Genomic DNA, 21,984 nt, shown 5'->3' with positions numbered 1-21,984 from the left:
GTAAGAGTTTTTATAGTTATATAAAAAGAAAAAGGGTGGCTAAAGTAAATGTTTGTCCCTTAGAGGATGAGACCGGGAAATTAATGGTGGGAAATATGGAGATGGCAAAAACACTGAATGAATATTTTGTGTCAGTCTTTACAGTAGAGGACACTAAGAATATCCCAACACTGGACAAACAGGGGGCTATAGGGGGGGAGGAGCTAAACACGATCAAAATCACTAAGGAAGTGGTACTCGGTAAAATAATGGGACTCAAGGCGGATAAATCACCTGGACCTGATGGCTTACATCCTAGGGTCTTGAGGGAAGTGGCGGTAGGGATTGTGGATGCATTGGTAATAATTTTCCAAAACTCCCTGGACTCAGCAAAGGTCCCGGCAGACTGGAAAACTGCTAATGTAACACCCTTATTTAAAAAGGGCAGTAGACAGAAGGCTGGAAACTATAGACCGGTTAGCCTAACATCTGTGGTAGGTAAAATTTTGGAGTCCATTATTAAGGAGACAGTAACAGGACATTTGGATAATCATAATTTAATAGGACAAAGTCAGCATGGTTTTATGAAGGGGAAGTCATGTTTGACAAATTTGCTGGAGTTCTTTGAGGAAGTAACATATAGGGTGGATAAAGGGGAACCAGTGGACGTAGTGTATTTAGACTTCCAAAAGGCATTTGACAAGGTGCCACACAAAAGATTATTGCTTAAGATAAAAAAATCACAGGATTGGTGGTAATATTCTGGCATGGATAGAGGATTGGCTATCTAACAGAAGGCAGAGAGTTGGGATAAATGGTTCATTCTCAGACTGGCAATCAGTAACTAGTGGTGTTCCGCAGGGGTCAGTGCTGGGTCCCCAACTCTTTACAATCTATATTAACGATTTGGAGGAGGGGACCGAGTGTAACATATCAAAGTTTGCAGATGATACTAAGATGGGAGGGAAAGTAGTGAGTGAGGAGGACATAAAAAACCTTCAAGGGGACATAGACAGGCTAAGTAAGTGGGCAGAGATTTGGCAGATGGAATACAATACTGGAAAGTGTGAGGTTATGCACTTTGGCAGGAAAAATCGTAGAGCAAGTTATTATCTTAATGGCAAGAAACTGGAAAGTACTGAAGTACAAAGGGATCTGGGGGTCCTGGTGCACGAAACTCAAAAGGTTAGTATGCAGGTGCAGCAAGTGATTAAGAAGGCCAATGGAATGTTGGCTTTCATTGCTAGGGGGATAGAATATAAAAATAGGGAGGTATTGCTTCAGTTGTACAAGGTATTGGTGAGACCGCACCTGGAATACTGCATACAGTTTTGGTGTCCATACTTAAGAAAAGACATACTTGCTCTCGAGTCAGTACAAAGAAGGTTCACTCGGTTAATCCCGGGGATGAGGGGATGGACATATGAGGAGAGGTTGAGTAGATTGGGACTCTACTCATTGGAGATCAGAAGAATGAGAGGCGATCTTATTGAAACATATAAGATTGTGAAGAGGTTGGATCGGGTGGATGCGGGGAGGATGTTCCCGATGATGGGTGAAACTAGAACTAGGGGGCATAGTCTTAGAATAAGGGGCTGCTCTTTCAAAACTGAGATGAGGAGGAACTACTTCACTCAGAGGGTGGTAGGTCCATGGAATATGCTGCCCCAAAAAGCTGTAGAAGCTACATCATTACATAAATTTAAAACAGAAATAGACAGTTTCCTAGAAGTAAAGGGAATTAAGGGTTACGGGGAGCGGGCAGGAATTTGGACATGAGTCTAGGTTCGGATCAGACATGGCCCTGTGGGTAGCGGAGCGGGCCCAGGGGCCGTGTAGCCTGATCCTGCTCCTATTTCGTGTGTCTAATTCTGTTAGATTCAGGAGATGGTTCTGTGATAGTAGATTGGCGGTTAGGATCAGATCAGCCATGATCTTATTGAATGGCGGAGCAGGCTCGAGGGGCCGATTGGCGTACTCCTGCTCCTATTTCTTATGTTCTTATGTTCTTATGTTGCCCCTTAAAGGTAAAAGCAAACTTGTACTGATCCTCCCTCCTTAAAGGGATGGACCAAAACCCATTAGAAATATCCAGCACCGTGAAAGTGGTTGCGGATGCTGGAATACTTCCTATCAGGTCGGCAACTGCTGCCACCGTGGGTGCACAGGCTGGGATATTATTGTTAAGCACCCGATAGTCCACCGTGGCTCTCCACGTATTGTCCGGTTTTCTGACCGGCCAAAGCGGAGAGTTAACATGGGTGGCTATGGGCCTCAACACTCCCTGCTGCACGAAAGAGGACATGGCTGCCTCCATGTCGGGTTCTGCCTCCTTGGGGAAATTATGCCATGGGGTCCCCATCCACTCTAACCTCAAACCCTGTGACCCTCCCGCAGTCGTGTTTATGCGTGGCAAACGCAGCTAGATTAGCCTGCACGACTACCTGGCATTCCCCCGGGACACCCTCGACCATGAGCCCGAGGTTGTAACCTTCTTTAGGCTTCACAGTGCACAGGGTCCCCTTCCCTTCCTTGCTAGGGATGATTACTACACCTCCCTCTCCACCCGTGTTGGCTCCCCACAGGCAATGATTGCGGAGATCCACGAGGATCCCGTGGCCCACCAGGAAGTCGGCTCCTAGGATCCCCTTTCCTCCCTCTGCCTCCCACCTTGCCAGGATACACGTCCATTTGGTCCTGATCGTGCCCAGGCGGATTGAGAGTGGCTTGGAGAATACTCCCGCCTGTTCCTTACCAGTGAACCCCAATAAGGCGTATGGAACCCCACTAGACAGAGGTGAGGTGGTAGGACTATCCGCGTGGATCACGGTACATGATGCTCCTGTATCCAGTAGATAGGTCCCTTTAACCCTCTCCACCTCCATCTGTACAAGCGGTCTCTTCCATCCGTCATACCGGAGGTCACACAGGTAGACAGGCTGTGTGGGCTCCAGTCATAGTGGGGCGGCAGAGGGGGCCGGGGGAACTGCAGCACCAGTGGTAGCTGCTATTTTTCCCTGGTTGGTCAGAAGAGACCGCACTGCCTCCAGTAGTGACTCGACTGAGGCGGGGGAAATTCCTGTCTCTACCCTTTGGACTGGGGCTGTGGGATTCTTTTCCTTGCTATCCACCCAGGGATTCTTACAGTCTTTTCTCCAGTGACCGTCTTTCCCACACCCATAGCAATTTAACCTAGCCTGGGAGGGACGGTTCCCCTCCTGGTGCCACTCTTTCTTACTCTGGCTCCCAGGTTTAACCTCATGGACTTTTCCCTTGGGTTGGGGCGTCTCGATACCCCTCCTGTTTCTCGGAGCTGTGGGTGGCGGTCATGGGACCTCTGATTCCCTGACCAAACTTTCCTTGGGTGTTGCCTGTGGGATGGTTTTACTTGGGCTGCCAGTAAAATCCGGCTGAACTGCCTTCGGGCTGATCAGACAAATCATCCCCTTTGCTCTTTTTAATGCCATCTTCAGGCTTTCTATCTCTGCCCTACAGGGGCCATGATTTGCTTCCTCAAAACCTTGCTCGCAGGCCAGCTTATATGCTGCCTTTACTTCTCTAACCTTCTCCTCCTGCTATTTTAATTCTTGTATGAGGCGAGCGTTCTCCTCCCGCACCCTCATCTCATTGTTCTTTGCCTCTGCAACTAGGCAGTTCAGGTATTCTGACTCGTGCCTCGTGTGGCTTTTGCCCTCACTAAACTGAACTACCAGGCACTCTACCTTGGCCTGGTATTCTTCAACCTCCCTTTCCCTATCCCAACTCTCTGCCCTGGCTTCCCCAAGCCTGCGGGTAACCTCCCAAAGCCTGCAGGAACCCAACCACAAACAAACTAGTGGGATAAAAAGAAACCCAATAACTGCTGCTCTTTCCAGACACAAACCACTGTCTGCCACATCGCACACTGTTGCCGAGGGTCCTGCCGTGGTCGCCATTTTTGTAAGGAAGTGACCTGGTTATATACTGATGCCTGTGTCTTTGAACTTTGAACTCAGTCTTTGAATTGATTCTACAATTTGAGATTTGAGGTTGATAGCAAACTTTTTGATACATAGACTCATTGAATCATACAGCACTGAATAATGCCATTCAGCCCATCGTGTCTGTGCCGGCTCTTAGTCCCACTGCCCTGCTCTTTTCCCATAGCACTACAAATTTCTTCTTTTGAAGTATATAACCAATTCCCTTTTGAAAGTTACTATTGAATCTGCTTCCACCACCCTTTCAGGTAATGTAACCCAGATCGCAACAACATGCTGTGTAAAAAAAAAAAAATTATCCTCATTTCCCCTGGACTTTTTGCCAATTAGTTTAAATCTGTCCTCTGGTCACTGACCCACCTGCCAGGGGAAACAATTTTTCCTTATCTACTCTATCAAAACCCCTCATAATTTTGAACACCTCTATTAAATCTCCCCTTAACCTTTTCTGTTCTAAGGAGAACTTCTCTAGTCTCGGTACCATTCTGGTTAACCTCCTTTGCATCCTCTACAAAGCATTGACGTCCTTCCTAAAGTTGGGTGCCCAGAATTGGATACAATACCTTAGCTGAGGCCTAACCAGTGATTAGAAAGGTTTACCATAACTTCCTTGCTTTTGTACTCTATGCCACTATTTATAAAGCCAAGAATCCTATATGCTTTTTTAACAGCCTTATCAACTTGTCGTGCCACCTTAAAAGATTTGTGTATGTGAACCCCCAGGTCTCGCTGTTCCTACACCCTCTTTAAAATTGTACCATTTAATTTATGTCACCTCTTAATTTTTCCTTCCAAAATGCATCATTTCACATTTCTCTGTATTAAATTTCATCTGCCATGTGTCTGTGTACTCATGGGGCCCGATTTTCTGGATTGTGTGGGAAATTTTCGGGTTCCCTGAATATGGGGTTCTGACCTGAAAAAAAATGGGTCAGCCAGCTGCACGCAATTTTCCCTCAAGTGTAAGGAATTAGTATACGCTAGCGGGGCTGGGGTTATTTGTCTCTGGCCAGTCAGAAGCCTCTGAGCTGCTCCAGGGACCCCCTTGCGGTTTTGAAGTGCTTCCCTATTCCTGAGTTCTGACCCCCGGACTTATTCGGTGGCGATGTGGACAGAAAACAATGTGACTCCTGGTTTGGGTGCAAAATAGAGCAGTATTTATTGAAAACAAAAGAAAGAAACAACTTAAAATAACACTTCTGCTTAAATGCAGTACACTTAGTGTCCACTAGAGGGCTCCCTACTCAGTGCAATTCTCCTTTGATTAATACACGCAGTACACTCAGTGTCCACTAGAGGGTTCCCTGCTCAGTGCAACACTGCTTTCACTTTAAATCCAGTAGACCCTTTACTCACTGCAGCACCTCAGCTTAGTGGCTTTTACTTAAAAACACTGCACTTTAATACAGTTACTTTAAAACAGCTAACAGCATTCACCACAGCACTCAGCTTGATGCAACACTCCTTTTAATACAGTTTTAAATACAGTACTTTAAAACAGCTACTCCTTTTAATACAGTTTTAAATATAGTACTTTGAAACAGCTACTCCCTTTTAATACAGTTTTAAATACCGAATCCAGTGTTCACTATAGCACTTCTCTGCTAGGTGCAACACTGTCCTACTTAAATAGGGGAGGAAAAACGGACACAATGAGGGAAATCGACTAAAATACACAATTCTAACAAAATTCCCACTTTACTCCCACCCCTATGCCTATCCTAAGTTGCCTTGTGCAAAGCCAGAAATATATATGCTCACCACTGTAATGCCAGCTCTGTGCCCTGCGAACTTAGATCTTCACTGCCCCGAAGTGAAAAACACCCCAGTGTTTTAAAAGTAAACTGCTGGTGTTTCGCTTCCACAGGCAGACTCCCACGCTGTAGAGGCACACGGAGGCAAGGCCAGAGAGAGAGAGCTTCTGGGAAGCTATCTTTTATACCCCCTTTTGGGGCCCGCCCAGCTCCGGATGTTTCTGGGCTAAAACAAAAGGGATCCAAACTGCCCCATTGTCTAGGGTGGGTTTGAATAAAGTTGCAGTTTAAATGTGTCCATTGTCTGTGATGGCTATCAAATAAAGCTGCAGTGTTTTGAATGTGTCTTCATTGTCTGTGATGGGCCATCGAATAAAGCTATTTCCTTGATTGCTTGAGTAAATAGCCTTGAAGGTATTGTAAACAGAAAGTCATTGTTCTGTTGTCAACTGAAACTGCAGTCTCAAGTGGTTACTCCCTTGTGTACACAAAGTAGCAGTTTCTGTAAGCACATCGATTGTCTCTGCAGGGAGGGGGGGGGGAAACTCCCCTTTGATTGGCAGTTTTGACTGCTCCATTGTCCTCTTTTCACAGGCACAAGCTGCCCTTTCCAAGTCCTTTTTTTTTGTCTTCGGCCATGCGGTCCGACGGCCATTTTTACCCTGGAAATTTAAAGGCACATCACCCAGGGATTCTTTAATCAAAAATAATTAATCTTCAGAACTGTAAAATTATTGCAAATTCTTACACAAGTGGCCAATTAAGTTCCAGTGTGTGGGCAGCCTTGCTAATTGTCCATTTCCAGTCAGAAAACCCCACAGTATGATGCCATCATTCGTGGTGCTTTTAAAGTGTCCAGCAAGCTTCTCCACCTCTGCCGGCTTCTCAACCACTCTTGCACAATGGCAGAGGAGGTGGCACCAGCTGCTGCCAGCGGCAGAGGCCGAGCTGCCGCCAAATTCAACGAGACGTCACTGCAGACCTTGGTGGATGGGGTAAGGACCCACCGGGAGGTCCTCTACCCTCGCTCAGGGAGGAAGAGGCCTCCCAAAGAGTCCAGGGCTGCCTGGATGGAGGTGGCTGCAGAGGTAAACTCACTGGGAGTCACCCGTCGCACCTGGATGCAGTGCAGGAAGCGCTTCCACGACCTTCACTGCACAGGGAACGTAAGTACGAAGTTTCCATCACCCTCAACCTGATCCCCATTGCCTTTCCCCAACAGCACTCAGCTTCAGCAATCTCTTCCTCCACATCCCACTTCACAGTCACATCCATGCACCCTTACCCATTCCGTATCTCTCTATGCTCACATTCACATAACTATTCCACCATCCAGGCTCACACTGCCTCTCACTCTGATGCTTGGAACACAACTGACAACACACAGGGAGGGCCCTTGGTCTTGCAGCCTCACAACATCTTTGTCTCCTTCTAAGCATCTATGCTATGCAATCTCTACACTCACTCCTGCACTCTCACTCAAACTCCACTTGTCACTCTCATTGCAGGAAAAGAGAGCTCACAATAGACGAGAGCGAGCGAGGACTGGAGGAGGACCACCCTCAGTCGCCCACCTGAGCCGCTGGGAGGAAGCAGCAATCGAGATTGCTCGGGCTGACGTGCCTGTGGATGCTGGGGCAGGAGAGACAGGAGCAAGCCCGCAAGCTGGTGACAGAATAGTTCCCCATCTCTCTCATTGACATAGCATGAGTTGCTGATATGATTCTGAAGCCACATCATTTGGACTTATGAGCATATGCCAAATCCAATGTGCAAGTAGCCTTGCCATCACATCTCTAACTCTTTCCTTTACTCCTCCACAGGACCATCCGGTGCCCCCATCGCCACTGCCGAGGAGGAAGAGGATTTGCAGCCAGACTCCTCAGAGGAAGCTCCAGCCTCTGAGGGCGCAGCGTCAGCAGAAGTAAGCGCACCCAGCACCAGCGCAGACACTCACACCTCGGTGGGACCTTCGGGACATAGAGTAGAGTTGTCACCTGGTGTATCACAGCTCACAAGTGAGCATCAGCAGATTGTAGAGACAGGGACAGCAGTGGAGAGTCCTCGTCGGAAGGCGCAGGGCTCTGCAAGCTCAGCTCAGCTGCATGTCGACCCTATGCCTCTGGGTCCATCCGCAAGAGAGGAGGTGATTGATCTCCATGCACAGATGCAGGAGTCTCTGGGAGGTTTTGTCTCCAGGGTCGCTGCAAGTGTGGAGCGAATGGAGGAGTCCATGGTGAGCATGAGCAAAGCCTTATTGGAGTCATTGGTGCATCAAAGCATCACCACGGAAAGGATGGCTACCTCCGTGGCAATGCTGGCTGCAGCCGAAGAGAGGAGGGCTGCAGCAGAGGAGAGGAGGGCTGCAGCCGAGGAGAGGAGGGCTGCGGCCATGGAGGAGCTTAGTCGCCAGGGTGTCGAAAACATGGTGAGTGCTCTGAATAGAATGGCATCTCTTGAGGAGCGATGGGCATCTATTGAGCACCGAAACCAAACCTTCATGGAAGTCCCTCTGAGCAGGACTTCCAGTACAGAGACAGGTCCCCATGGCCCCCCTGATGTGCAGCAAGGTGCTCTCCAGCCACTTGCAGGCGCTGAGGGGGAGCTGACCCATGAGAGGGAAGTTGTTGGCATACCTCAAGGAAGTGGGGGCTCCGCTCCACGCGCTCACACTTCCATGCCACTTCAGAGCCCTCGGTCAGAGGCCCGCCAGAGTCCACACCCCAGTGAGATAGGCGTCTCAAGCCCTGCACAACCGCAGGAGCAGCAGACTGCTGGCGAGCCCTCACAGGCTCACCACCCCAGAGGACGCCCGCCAAAGGTGTCGAGACAGGCGCAGCAGGAAAGTGAGCAAGGGGCCTCCACATCTGCTGAAGCCACAGGGGTAGCACTACGTAGGAGCATGCGTAAGAGAAAAATAAAGCACCACTAATCACAAGGGTAGAAACTTAGGTGAAAAGTCTTGTAAATAGTTTTAATGCCATCATTTTCCTGTACATAAAAAAATCTGGTGGCAGCTGCTGCAGTTATGGCGTCTGTCATTTGGCGAATGGGGATATCACATAGTGGCCTAGGATAACTTGCAGATGTCAGCAAGCTGGTCAAATAGGTAGGAATGTGTAGGCATGGGCCACTGTCCATGGTCAGTTAAGAAGCAGTGAGGCTGCAGTGTTTGACGTACCAGGCTACACAAATCTGCCCAGATGAGTGCGTTCCTTGCATTCCGCCCAGCAATGTTCTCGCGCACTGGTGCCGCTGGTTGGCGGGCCTCTTCAGGATGCTCGTTTCCGTCCTCCTCCTCCTCCTCCTCCTCAGCATCATCCTCATCTGAGGCAGCTCTGTGAGGAGCCTCTTGGTCCTGCGGAATCAGCAAGCCACGACACTGTGCCATGTTGTGAAGCACACAGCATACCATGACGATTTTGGAGACCCTGGCTGATGAGTACTGTAGGGCTCCACCTGATCTATCGAGGCATCTGAAGCGCAACTTCAGCAATCCGATGGCTTGCTCGATAATGCATCTGGTGGTAATGTGGCTGAAGTTGTAGCGCTCCTCAGCTTCGCTGACTGGTCTCCTCAACAGCGTCATTAGCCAAGAGCACAGGGGATATCCCTTGTCTCCAAGTAGCCATCCTTGAAGTTCGCTTGGCGGACTGAATAGCGGAGGCACAGTAGACTGGCGCAGTATGAAGGAGTCATGGCAGCTGCCAGGGTACCTGGCACAAACATGCAAAATCACCCTCTTGTGGTCACACACCAGCTGAACGTTAAGGGAGTGGAAGGACTTGCGGTTGACAAAAACTCCTGGATTGCAGTGGGGTGCCCTAAGGGCCACATGTGTGCAGTCAATAACGCCCTGCACCCTTGGAAAGTCTGCCAGCTGAGCTAACCCAAGCGCTCGCGCCCTCACACTTGCGCGATCCCTGGTGAAATGGATGTGATTGTGCGCGAGAGCAAAGAGGGCATCGGTTACCTGCGTGATGCAAGTGCGTGCGGCCGCCTGGGAGATGCCGCTGATGTCTGCTGCTGATCCCTGGAAGGAGCCTGAGGCATAAAAGTTGAGTGCGGTGGTGACTTTGATGGCCACTGGTAAGTAGTGTGCGCCTGGTGCTCTGGGCTCCAGGTCTTGCTGCAGCATTGCGCAGATGTCAGTCACTACCTCTCGCGTAAATCGGAGCCGCCTCTGGCACTGCTGCTCAGTCATGTTGAGGTAGCAGACCCTGTGTCTGTAGACCCTGTTTGGGGGGTATCTCCTGCGCCAACGGCCTTCCATGTGCTGGCCCCTTCTGGCCTGTGCTGCCCCAGGTCGCTGAGCCGCAGCCTGTCGCTCCTGCTGGTGCTGCTGTTGTTGCTGGTGATGCTGTTGCTAGAGTTGCTCCAGCCTCCTCTGCTGTTGGAGATCCTCTAATGCCAGGAAGGGAAGGAACAAAAGGCCTCCCATGCTTCTGGCAGATGCCTCTGTTGAGGAGGCGCTGAGTTAGGGTGGTGAGAGGGGCTTCCCAGGAGCTCACACTGGAGAAGTGTGTGAGGCTCCAACCTTCCACAGCTGTTCCTAAGCCTTCAACAAGTTGCCCCAAGCCTTCAGCAACAAGGTCCTGCAGCCTGCAAATGCTGTCTGATTAAATCTCTTCAGTCCTGATTGACCTGCAGCTGAAAGCAAGCAAGCCAACTCTGTTCACGCCAGGTTTCATCAGCAGTGTTCCCACCAGGCGTGTTTTACGTGGGGAAAGGCATAAAATTGCAAGGGCCCTTGAAAATAGGATTAAACATACCAATAATTGATCATTAGGCTCCCGCCGACCATTCCCGCCTGTGGCGGGTGGGACTGATTCGGGTCGCGCTGAAACACGGGGGTGAAAGTCGGGCAGGGCGGGGAATCGGGCGGGGGGGTCGCAACCCCCTATTTCTGCGATTTTTGGCCCCTGCCCGCTTGAAAACCCGCCCGACGGCTCAGAGAAAATCAGGGCCATGAAGTCAGCTACAATCCTCCTTATGGTTTACTACACTTCCAAGTTTTGTGTCATCTGCAAACTTTGAAATTATCCCCTCTATGCCCAAGTCCAGGTCATTAATATACATCAAAAAGAACAGTGGTCTTAATAGCAATCCCTGGGGTCACCACTGAATACATCCCTCCAGTCTGAAAAACAACGTTCACCACTACTCTCTGCTTTTTGTCTCTTAGCCAATTTCATATCCACACTGCCACCGTCCCTTTAATCCCATGGGCTTCAATTTTATGGCACTTTATCAAACGCCTTCTGAAAGTCCATATACACAACATCAACTGCACTATTTTCATCAACCCTCTCCATTATTTTATTGAAGAACTCAATACATAAGTATCTGGAAAAAAAATTGTACTTAACCCTGTGATTTTAGCTAGTCTAAAATATCAGCTGGAAGATTAGGCACCCAGCAAAAGAGTCCTTGCCAGATTTTCTGACCCTCACCTGTATATTCTACGCTGGCAAGACACATTCTGCGAACCAATAAATTTTGCATCTGAAATCAAATCTTGCACCCCTCCTGTTACCGTAGCTGAGATGACCTAATTTAGTAAAGACTGGTGGAGGTGGGGGTGGGGGTGCGGGGACGGTGGAGCCTGGGACTTTCCTGCTCTCTGTGGTTCTGTACCATACCAAAATGTGCATTTATACACTGAGCAATTGGAGGAGCTTAAATGCAGAGCTAAGCTGCTGAACTAGGATTGCTGGAGCATGCTGTAGGAAGTCTGTCAGGTGCCTATTGTTACCTCAGAAAAGTCTTTCCATGCACTCCTCAAGCACCATGGTTGCCACTACATCTCTGTAGCTTTTGGCCCATCCTGCTTTTACTCCTCCCTACTCTGTCCGCAACATGTATCACTTCGCTTCATACCACAAACATCTCAGGATGGTAATGAATGCCACGAATTTACCAATACTTCTTCCCTCAACTTCCTGGACCTATCTGAGTGTGCCATTTATACGAGTCTCTCATGCACTTGGACAAAAACATTTGCATGTAGTTGCCAGGTCACTTACCAATGTTAATGCTAATGATTTTAAGAATTCATTTTCCTTGTTCTCGTGAGAGCAAGCTGGCATGGTTGAAATGACTTGGCTGTTTAAGCCATAGTGCAAGCGTGGTATAGTGACCTGTCTGGTCACAGATTAGCAACATTATGAAAAGCTTTACATTAGTATTTATTGTGTGTAGGGGCAAAGATTATTAATTTTCTATTACAATAGTGGTCATGATTTCACATAACATTTCAGTCACAAAAAATATGGAAAGTATGTATTAATTGTTCTACCAATTTATCTTTTTTGCCCTAATATTTAAGTGTGATAAGATGCTGCCACCCACTGGTATGTGCCTTAATATACAGTTGACCACTAAGCATTGAAGCTTCGGTTGGATTCTCCCCTTCAGGGTAACGTTCTGGTATGGCGGAACTTCCACTCACCCTTCCGAATTTGCCCTGATCCAGACTCGTTTCCCTGGTTTGGGGTTATTCATTATGGATGGTGGCCTTCCAGTGGGAATCCGCTACCAGGATGGAGTGTGCTCGTGCCCAATCGCAAAATTCCTGTGGTGCTGCAGGGGACAATTGGAGAAATTACAGCTGTTAAATTTCCATTGCTATCGTATGCAATGAATATGAAGCTGGTTTGGTTAACCTGATTGGACTGAATACCTCTAAACCATTCAGGGAAATGCAAATATAGGTTATTATGGATACTCGAAGTTGAAAATATGACTAACGCAATCATTGTGAGAAAGGCTTTGAATTTGATTTGACTTTTCAATTCATTTCCATTATTTATATGCTGTACATGGTGTCTAAACCACCAAAAAGTTAACTAACCCTGGGGTCTCCAAACACCTGTATCTCCCACTTGTGGGAAGTCTAAATTAGCAGTTTTACTTACCATGATAGTGATATTCTACAAACCAAACTGTACAGCTTAATGGACACAACATCTGCAGATATGTCAAACTTAGTGATACTCACCAAGGCAAAATCTCAGATATAGTTTCTTAATTACCTGGACCTGGAGTATCCCATGTAAAAATGCCACAAAATAGCTTGAACACATAGAGAGATGCTCATCATCACCTTTGGAACTGTACTCCAGTACAAGACTGGAGAAGAGGAGTAAGGAAAAAATAATTGGAGGGAATAAATCCTTGACTTTAAACACAATTAGGGTAATTCTGGTGAAATACTCAATATAAACCATACCCATTTAAATCACACATACATTAAGAAGAATAAGATGGCCATAGATTATGGATTCATCAGCAGTAGTGTTTCCCAATATTCCCCATTTATTATTTGATCAATTTATGCCTTGGTGTATGCTATTTCCTAATCTGAGTAAACTCATTCATTAAAGCTAGCCCATTAGACTGTTTGACCACCTGCAACTGAACAGAATTAAATGGTGCTATATTCCAAATAAACTAAGGTGCTTGACAACAAGACCATCTAACTATTCACAGATTGCAGTACATTATCTGAATGCTAATAACGTATTGCTTTGGTCAATAAATTAAACTCTGCACCTGGGAACTGTTTAACAGGAGGTGTTTACAGAAAGCTGTAATCAGTGTTCATTATTTCTAATAATACACAAACGAATTAAAAAGACAATTATTGCAGCATCCTGAGTGGAGTTGAGAGCAGGGATGTGGAGGATAAAGGGAAGGCAAGGATTATATAATGTTAAAACATCAGTGAAAAGGAATTAGAATAAGTTGAACACATTGGGACTAATTTTCTAGTTCTTCATTTGCCCCCTCTGTAAGTCTTCTGTGTATCTGACTTCATCCTGCTGAATCCTGCTATTTTTCTGGCAGTTTGGCCATTTTAAATATCTGCCCATATTTTGAGTGTGTGTGGAACCTGAGACAGTAGTCCTTACTGGCACCCATGGGAATTTTGCACCCCTGACAGTTTCCCACCGCCGCCAAATTAACACAGTGCAGCCATACTACAACAAACAGTTTTAAAATCGGTGGCCCATTTATTTTAATTAAAAAATTTTATTTGTTTATGGGATGTGAGCGTCGCTGGCAAGGCCAGCTTTTATTGCCCATCCCTAGTTGCCCTTGAGAAGGTGGTGGTGAGCCGCCTTCTTGAACCACTGCAGTCTGTGTGGTGAAGGTACTTCCACAGTGCTGTTAGGGAGCGAGTTCCAGGATTTTGACCCAGCGACAATGAAGGATCAGCGATATACTTCTAAGTCAGGATGGTGTGTGACTTGGAGGGGAACTTGGAGGTGGTGGTGTTCCCATGCGCCTGCTGCCCTTGTCCTTCTAGGTGGAAGAGGTCATGGGTTTGGGAGGTGCTGCCAAAGAAGCCTTGGCGAGTTGCTGCAGTGCATCTTGTAGATGGTACACACTGCAGCCACGGTACGCTGGTAGTGGAGGGAGTGAATATTTAAGGCGGTGGATGGGGTGCCAATCAAATGGGCTGCATTGTCCTGGATGGTGTCAAGCTTCCTGAATGTTGTTGGAGCTGCACTCATCCAGGCAAGTGGAGAGTATTCCATCACACTCTTTACTTGTGCCTTGTAGATGGTGGAAAGGCTTTGGGGAGTCAGGAGATGAGACACTCACCGCAGAATACCTAGCCTCTGACCTACTCTTGTTGCCACAGTATTTATGTGGCTGGTCCAGTTAAGTTTCTGGTCAATGATGACCCCCAAGATGTTGATGATGGGGGATTCGGTGATGGTAATGCCGTTGAATGTCAAGGGGCGATGGTTAGACTCTCGCTTGTTAAAGATATTTATTGCCTGGCACTTGTGTGACACAAATGTTCCCTGCCACTTATCAACCCAAGCTTGAACGTCGTCCAGGTCTTGTTGCATGCGGGCATGGACTGCTTCATTATCTGAGGAGTTGTGAATGGCACTGAACACAGATGAATACGTGGCTAGAAGAATGGTGCAAGGGGGAGGGATTCAAAATTCCTGGGACATTGGAACCGGTTCTGGGGGAGGTGGGACCAGTACAAATTGGATGGTTTGTACCTGGGCAGGACCAGGACCGATGTCCTAGGGGGAGTGTTTGCTAGTGCTGTTGCGGCGGGGGGGGGGGGGTTAAACTAAAATGGCAGGGGGTTGGGAACCTGTGCAGGGAGATAGAGGAAAGGGAAGCAAAGATAGAAGCAAAAGACACGAAGGAGAAAAGCAAAAGTGGAAGTCAGAGAAATCAAGGGTGTAAATCAAACATGGCTGCAGTAAACAATAATTCTAAAAGGTCTAAGAGTGTTAAAAAAACAAGCCTGAAGGCTTTGTGTCTTAATGCGAGGAGTATTCGTAATAAGGTGGATGAATTAGCTGCGCAAATAGATGTAAATGGATATGATATAATTGGGATTATGGAGACATGGCTCCAGGGTGACCAAGGCTGGGAATTCAACATCCAGGGGTATTCAATATTCAGGAAGGACAGGCAAAAAGGAAAAAGCGGTGGGGTAGAATTGCTGGTTAAAGAGGCGATTAACACAATAGTAAGGAAGGATATTAGCTCTGATGATGTGGAATCTGTATGGGTAGAGCTGAGAAATAACAAGGGGCAGAAAATGTTAGTGGGAGTTGTATACAGACCCCCAAACAGTAATGCTGAGGTTGGGGATGGCATTAAATGGGAAATTAGAGATGCGTGCAATAAGGGAACAGCAGTTATCATGGGTGACTTTAATCTACATATAGATTGGTCTAACCAAATTAGTAACAATACCGTGGAAGAGGAATTCCTAGAGTGTTTACCGGATGCTTTCCTGGACCAATATGTCGAGGAGCCAACTAGAGATCAGTCCATCTTAGACTGGGTATTATGTAATGAGAAAGGATTAATTAGCACTCTTGTTGTGCGAGGCCCCTTGGGGAGGAGCGATCATAATATTATAGAATTCTTCATTAAGATGGAGAGAGAAGTAGTTGATTCAGAGACTAGGGTACTGAATTTAAATAAAGGAAACTATGATGGTATGAGGCATGAGTTGGCTAGGATGGATTGGGGAATGTTACTTAAAGGGTTGATGGTGAATAGGCAATGGCAAACATTTAAAGATCGCATGGATGAACTACAGAATTTGTTCATCCCTGTTTGGCATAAAAATAAAACAAAAAAGGTGACTCAACATTGGCTAACAAGGGAAATTAGGGATAGCATAAGATCCAAGGAGAAGACATATAAATTGGCCAGAAAAAGCAGCAAACCTGAGGATTGGGAGCAGTTTAGGATTCAGCAAAGGAGGACAAAGGGATTAATTAAGAGGGGGAAAATAGAGTATGAGAGTAAGCTTTCAGAGAACATAAAAACTGACTGTAAAAGCTTCTATAGATATGTGAAGAGAAAAACATTGGTAAAGTGAAGTGTAGGTCCCTTGCAGTCAGAATCAGGGGAATTTATAATGGGGAACAAAGACATGGCAGACCAATTAAATACATATTTTGGTTCTGTCTTCACAAAGGAGGACACAAATAAACTCCCAGAGATGTCGGTGAACATAGGGTCTAATGAGAGGGAGGAACTGAATGAAATCATTATTTGTAGGGAAATGGTGTTAGGGAAATTGACGGAATTGAAGGCCGATTAATTCCCAGGGCCTGACAATCTACATCCTAGGGTACTTAAGGAAGTGGCCCTAGAAATAGTAGATGCATTGCTGGTCATCTTCCAAAATTCGATAGACTCTGGAACAGTTCCCATGGATTGGAGGGTAGCTAATGTAACCCCACTATTTAAAAAAGGTGGTGGAGAAAAAACAGGGAATTATAGACCGGTAAACCTGACATCGGTAGTGGGGGAAATGCTCGAGTCCATTATAAAAGATGTAACAGCAGAGCACTTGGAAAACAGTGACAGGATCGGACAAAGTCAACATGGATTTACAAAAGGTAAATCATGCTTGACTAATCTACTGGAATGTTTTGAGGATGTAACTGGTAGAATAGATAAGGGAGAACCAGTGGTTGTGGTGTATTTGGACTTTCAGAAGGCTTTCGATAAGGTCCCACATAAGAGACTAGCGTGCAAAGTTAAAGCACATGGGATTGGGGGTAAGGTACTGACTTGGAAGAAAACTGGTTGGCAGACAGGAAGCAAAGAGTTGGAATAAATGGGTCTTTTCCGAGTGGAAGGCAGTGACTAGTAGGGTACCGCAGGGATCGGTGCTAGGACCCCAGTTATTCACAATATATATTAATGATCTAGACCAATTAAATGCATACTTTGGTTCTGTCTTCACAAAGGAGGACACAAATAAACTCCCAGAGATGTCAGGGAACATAGGGTCTAATGAGAGGGAGGAACTGAATGAAATCAGTATTTGTAGGGAAATGGTGTTAGGGAAATTGACGGGATTGAAGGCCGATAAATCCCCAGGGCCTGATAATCTACATCCTAGGGTACTTAAGGAAGTGGCCCTGGAAATAGTAGATGCATTGCTGGTCAACTTCCAAAATTCTATAGACTCTGGAACAGCTCCCATGGATTGGAGGGTAGCTAATGTAACCCCACTATTTAAAAAAGGTGGTAGAGAAAAAACAGGGAATTTAGACCGGTAAGCCTGACATCGGTAGTGGGGAAAATGCTAGAGTCCATTATAAAAGATGTAATAGCAGAGCACTTGGAAAACAGTGACAGGATCGGATAAAGTCAACATGGATTTACAAAAGGTCAATCATGCTTGACTAATCTACTGGCATTTTTTGAGGATGTAACTGGTAGAATAGATTAAGGAGAACCAGTGGATGTGGTATATTTGGACTTTCAGAAGGCTTTCGATAAGGTCCCGCATAAGAGACTAGCGTGCAAAGTTAAAGCACATGGGATTGGGGGTAAGGTACTGACTTGGATAGAAAACTGGTTGGCAGACAGGAAGCAAAGAGTTGGAATAAATGGGTCTTTTTCCTAGATGTAATATCTCCAAGTTTGCAGAGGACACAAAGCTGGGTGGGCGTGTGTGCTGTGAGGAGGATGCAGAGAAACTCCAGTACGATTTGGACAGGTTGGGCGATTGGGCAGATGCATAGCAGATGCAGTATAATGTGGATAAATGCGAGGTTATGCACTTTGGTGGCAAAAACAGGAAGGCAAATTATTATCTGAACGGCAATAGATTGGGAAAAGGGGAAGTGCAACGAGACCTGGGTGTCCTTGTGCACCAGTCGCTGAAGGTAAGCATGCAGGTGCAGCAGGCGGTTAAGAAGGCAAATGGTATGCTGACCTTCATAGCGAGATGTTTCGAATACAGGGGCAAGGATGTCTTGCTGCAGTTGTACAGGGCCTTGGTGAGACCACACCTTGAGTATTGTGTGCAGTTTTGTTCGCCTTATCTGAGGAAGGATGTTCTTGCCATGGAGGGAGTGCAGCGAAGATTCACCAGACAGATACCTGGGATGGCAGGAATGACGTATGAAGAGAGATTGGGTCGATTAGGCTTATATTCGCTAGAGTTTAAAAGAGTAAGAGGGGATCTCATTGAAACTTATAAAATTCTAACAGGACTAGACAGACTAGATGCAGGAAGGATGTTCCCGATGGCGAGGGAGCCCAGAACCAGGGGTCACAGTCTAAAGATAAGGGGTAAGCCATTTAGGACTGAGATGAGGAGGAATTTCTTCACCCAGAGAGTGGTGAACCTGTGGAATTCTCTACCACAGAAGACAGTTGAGGCCAATTCATTAAATATATTCAAGAAGGAGTTAGATATATTTCTTAAGGTTAAGGGGATCAAGGGATATGGGGAGAAAGTAGGGACAGGGTACTGAATTTGGATGATCAGGCATGATCCCAATGAATGGCGGAGCAGGCTCGAGGGGCTGAATGGCCTACTCCTGCTCCGATCTTCTATGTTTCTATGAACACTGTGCAGTCATCAGCGAACATCCCCACTTCTGACCTTATGATGGAGTGAAGGTCATTGATGAAGCAGCTGAAGATGGTTGGGCCTAGGACACTGCCCTGAGAAAGTCTGCAGTGATGTCCTGGGGCTGTGATGATTGATCTTCAACCACCACAACCATCTTCCTTTGTGCTAGGTATGACTCCAGGAGGTGGGATTCCCCTCCCCCCTCCCCGATTCCCATTGACTTCAGTTTTACTAGGGCTCCTTGATGCCACACTCAGTTAAATGCTGCCTTGATGTCAAGGGCAGTCACTCTCACCTCACCTCTGGAATTCAGCTCTTTTGTCCATGTTTGGACCAAGGCTGTAATGAGGTCGGGAGCCAAGTGGTCTTGGCGGAACCAAACTGGGCATCAGTGAGCAGGTTATTGGTGAGTAGGTGTCGCTTGATAGCACTGTTGATGGCACCTTCCATCACTTTGCTGATGATCGAGAGTAGACTGATGGGGCGGTAATTGGCTGGATTGGATTTGTCCTGTTTTAAAGCTCCTCCAATCTCCAGGTGTAACCTACTGCCCAGTTTTTATGGGCATCTTTCAAAACAGGCATCCGCCCAACATTAGGTCCAAGAAATGACGTGGAAAGTGTTGTGACTGCATCATTAAAGTGTCTTTTAAATGGTCTCACCTGTTTCAGTTTGGAACCTCCTGGCCCTACCCATTTACCATAGAAAAATGCACCATGAGCAACAAGGTTTGGCATAACACAATAAGTAGATTTCACCATTGCAGTGTTAACCATTGATTTCAATGAACCTCGTGATATTACAATGTTTGCAACTAAAAGATGCTGTGTAATATCTGCTATGCCTAGAGGTGATGAGTATTTACAGTTAAATAACCTAATGGATAGTGGCCGAAAGAAGGTACCAGTGGTAGGTTTTGAGAAGTTTTTTGAAGGAGAGAAGCGAGAAATCCAGCTAAAAGGCCTTAAGGAGCGAGTGTGTGACCAAACTGGTTGACGGCTCTGCAGCTCAAAGTATAGATGAGAAGCAAAGGAGGCCAGAATAGTAGATACACACAGGAGCATAGGACTGAATATGGTTGCAGAGGTAGAAAGGGATGAGCGACGGAGAGATTTGTAGAAGAGGAAAAGGATATGGAGCCAGTGAAGATGGGTAAGTATGGGGTCAGAGGGAAACAGGACTCGATGGATGTAGGTAATAGGCAGCAGTTGCAATTTGTGAAGGGCAGAATCTGAGAGGCAGAAAAGGAGCTTGCTGCAGATTTTAAAGGTCTTGCCGGAGGAGCAAAGAGGCACAGAGTGGGCCAAAGCAGGAGGGGAGGCCATAAACAAGAAAAATGATGGGAAATTCATTTTCAGGGCAGCAGCAATAATGTGCATGCAATGGACGCAGGGAAATGGCTTTAGGTTGCATCTGTAAATGGAGTGATTCATGCGCAACCTTGTGTCTGTGATTCAGTGCATCGCACAGGTCCAAGGGGGGTGGGGGATTTATAATGCTGTGACTGGCATCAGAGTTCCTTTTCTATTACTGTGGATCTAATGAGAAATAATGCTTTGTTTTAGTTTGCGTAGGAATTTTTAAACAAATTGTCCCCTCCTGCTTTGACCCACACTATGTCTCCTCACTCCTCCTTTAAGACCCTCCTTAAAAACCATTTCTTTGACTAAGCTTCTGGGCACCCCTCCTAATCTCTCTTTATAATGGCTTTCGATCCAGTTCCTGCGGTGACATTCTTACTTCTATTTTATAAATACAGTATTCAGCGAGCATGGCGTGAGTACTTGCAGCGCCACGAGCCTCTCCGGCATAGCTGCATGGAGAAGCGGAGTCCATCACCACCCTCTCTCTCATCGGGAAAGATGAGCACCTCTATTAGCATGAATACGCTTTCTGATGGCAGCACTCCTGTAAGTAACAAGCCTTTCCTTTCTTTTACTCTGCCACCTGCTGGAAATGGTTGGCAAATAGCTGGGAACCAGAAAACTGAACAGAAGGTGTTCAGGTTATTGCAGTAATTACCTGTTTTATGAGTTACCTTTTTAGATTTGCTTGATTTATTCTTTTCTGTATGACCAAAGCTCATGCTGTTTTGCTACCTGTAACGTCTGTAGGATGCAAACCACTAAAGGCTGTTTGGAAACGAATGTTGGTAATTTATTAACCCCCAGAAATTTTCAGAATTTTTTCAGTTCTACAGTTCAATGTTGAAAATGATTATGAATTCAATTCAGCAAATGTCATTCACTGTCATAAGAACCTGCTAAGCGTTGTAAAGTATAGCTTGATGTTGATATCAAAGGCAAAGCAGAATCAAAACCGTGTCTTCCTGTGAGAAATATAATTCTACTGGTACAAAATGTGATTAGAGATCAGTCTTTCTGGAATTGCATAAGGAATCTGCATGTAAATTAAAAAGGATGCAATTGTACATATTTCTAATTATATCTAAACTTAATTAGATAGATTTTCAACTTGCCGCACAGGCGTAAAACTGGCATTATAGAAATTGACTGATTTTCAAAAAAATTTCCATTGCTTTCAATGGGAAAAGACTGATGAACATAAAAATTGATCTAGTTGGGGGATTAAATGCAAAAAAGAGATAAAGGCACAGGCAGCTTAATGGACTGAGATGAATCTAAAATCCAGTAAAGGATGTTAAGAAACTGGTCAGCAGAGCTAAACTAGAAAGTGAGTTAGGATAGCAGAGATAATTAAAAGAAATGTGAAATGTGTCCATTAATATTTCTCTATCATGCAAGTAAAAATGGAAAAGGTAGGAGCTGTTGAATGATACCTGAGGGGGCATATCATTATATGATGATTCCTGCCTGCCATATTGGGGCATTAGTAGTCAAGTAGCACCTGAAAACAGGTGACGTGCAAACCAATTTCTAGGCCTTTAAGTCTCTAAACTTGGGGATAGAAATTGAATCTCCATGCCCCCATTTTGGGGATTGACATCCTGTGCCTGAAAGATGCCAGAAATGCATCTGACCTGATATTGGGTCAAGCTATTTTTCAGGCATCCCAGATGACTGCTTAAAATAGGCACTAGGCCTCATAACGCCTGTTTTAGGCTCCCTCTGTGAAATAGAATTCCAATGATCGGAGCAAGCTTCTGGCCTTCTCGGCTCAAGATTCTTCAGCGGAGCGACTGTCACCAAAACGTAGGTTTTTTAAAAAAAAAGTTAATTCGTTTGGAGCCAGGAGGAGCAGGAGTTCTTCTCTCTTCCCCCCCCCCACCCTGCATTCCACAGTACTCACAATGCACCCACCCCCCCATTGCCACTCCACTCCCCCTCTTGGGACTTAGCTTGGGGTCGCTGTCAGAGAGGCAAGCGGCCTGAGTCTCATCTAGTTAAAATGGTCAAGCTGCCTATGGAGACGC

At 46.2% G+C, this 21,984-nt stretch overlaps 1 protein-coding gene across 1 annotated transcript in view; it reads left to right on the top strand.

Moving 5' to 3' along the window:
* The window catches only part of LOC147115831 (IQ domain-containing protein J-like), a 314,840-nt gene extending 294,070 nt beyond the window's left edge, over positions 1-20,770 (top strand). Inside the window, exon 4 of the mRNA XM_085989452.1 lies at positions 20,350-20,770. Within this exon, the coding sequence (XP_085845578.1) occupies positions 20,350-20,608 (259 nt within the window). The 3' untranslated portion in view covers positions 20,609-20,770. The remainder of the gene's footprint in view (positions 1-20,349) is intronic.
* Positions 20,771-21,984: the final 1,214 nt, after the last annotated feature.

Source organism: Somniosus microcephalus, chromosome 6 (genome assembly GCF_052327205.1).
Source record: "Somniosus microcephalus isolate GS21.2 chromosome 6, FLI_Smic_1.0, whole genome shotgun sequence".
In the NCBI taxonomy this organism is placed as follows: domain Eukaryota; kingdom Metazoa; phylum Chordata; class Chondrichthyes; order Squaliformes; family Somniosidae; genus Somniosus; species Somniosus microcephalus.
Note: the sequence above shows the minus strand (reverse complement) of the source record. Positions and strands in the feature narration are given on the sequence as shown.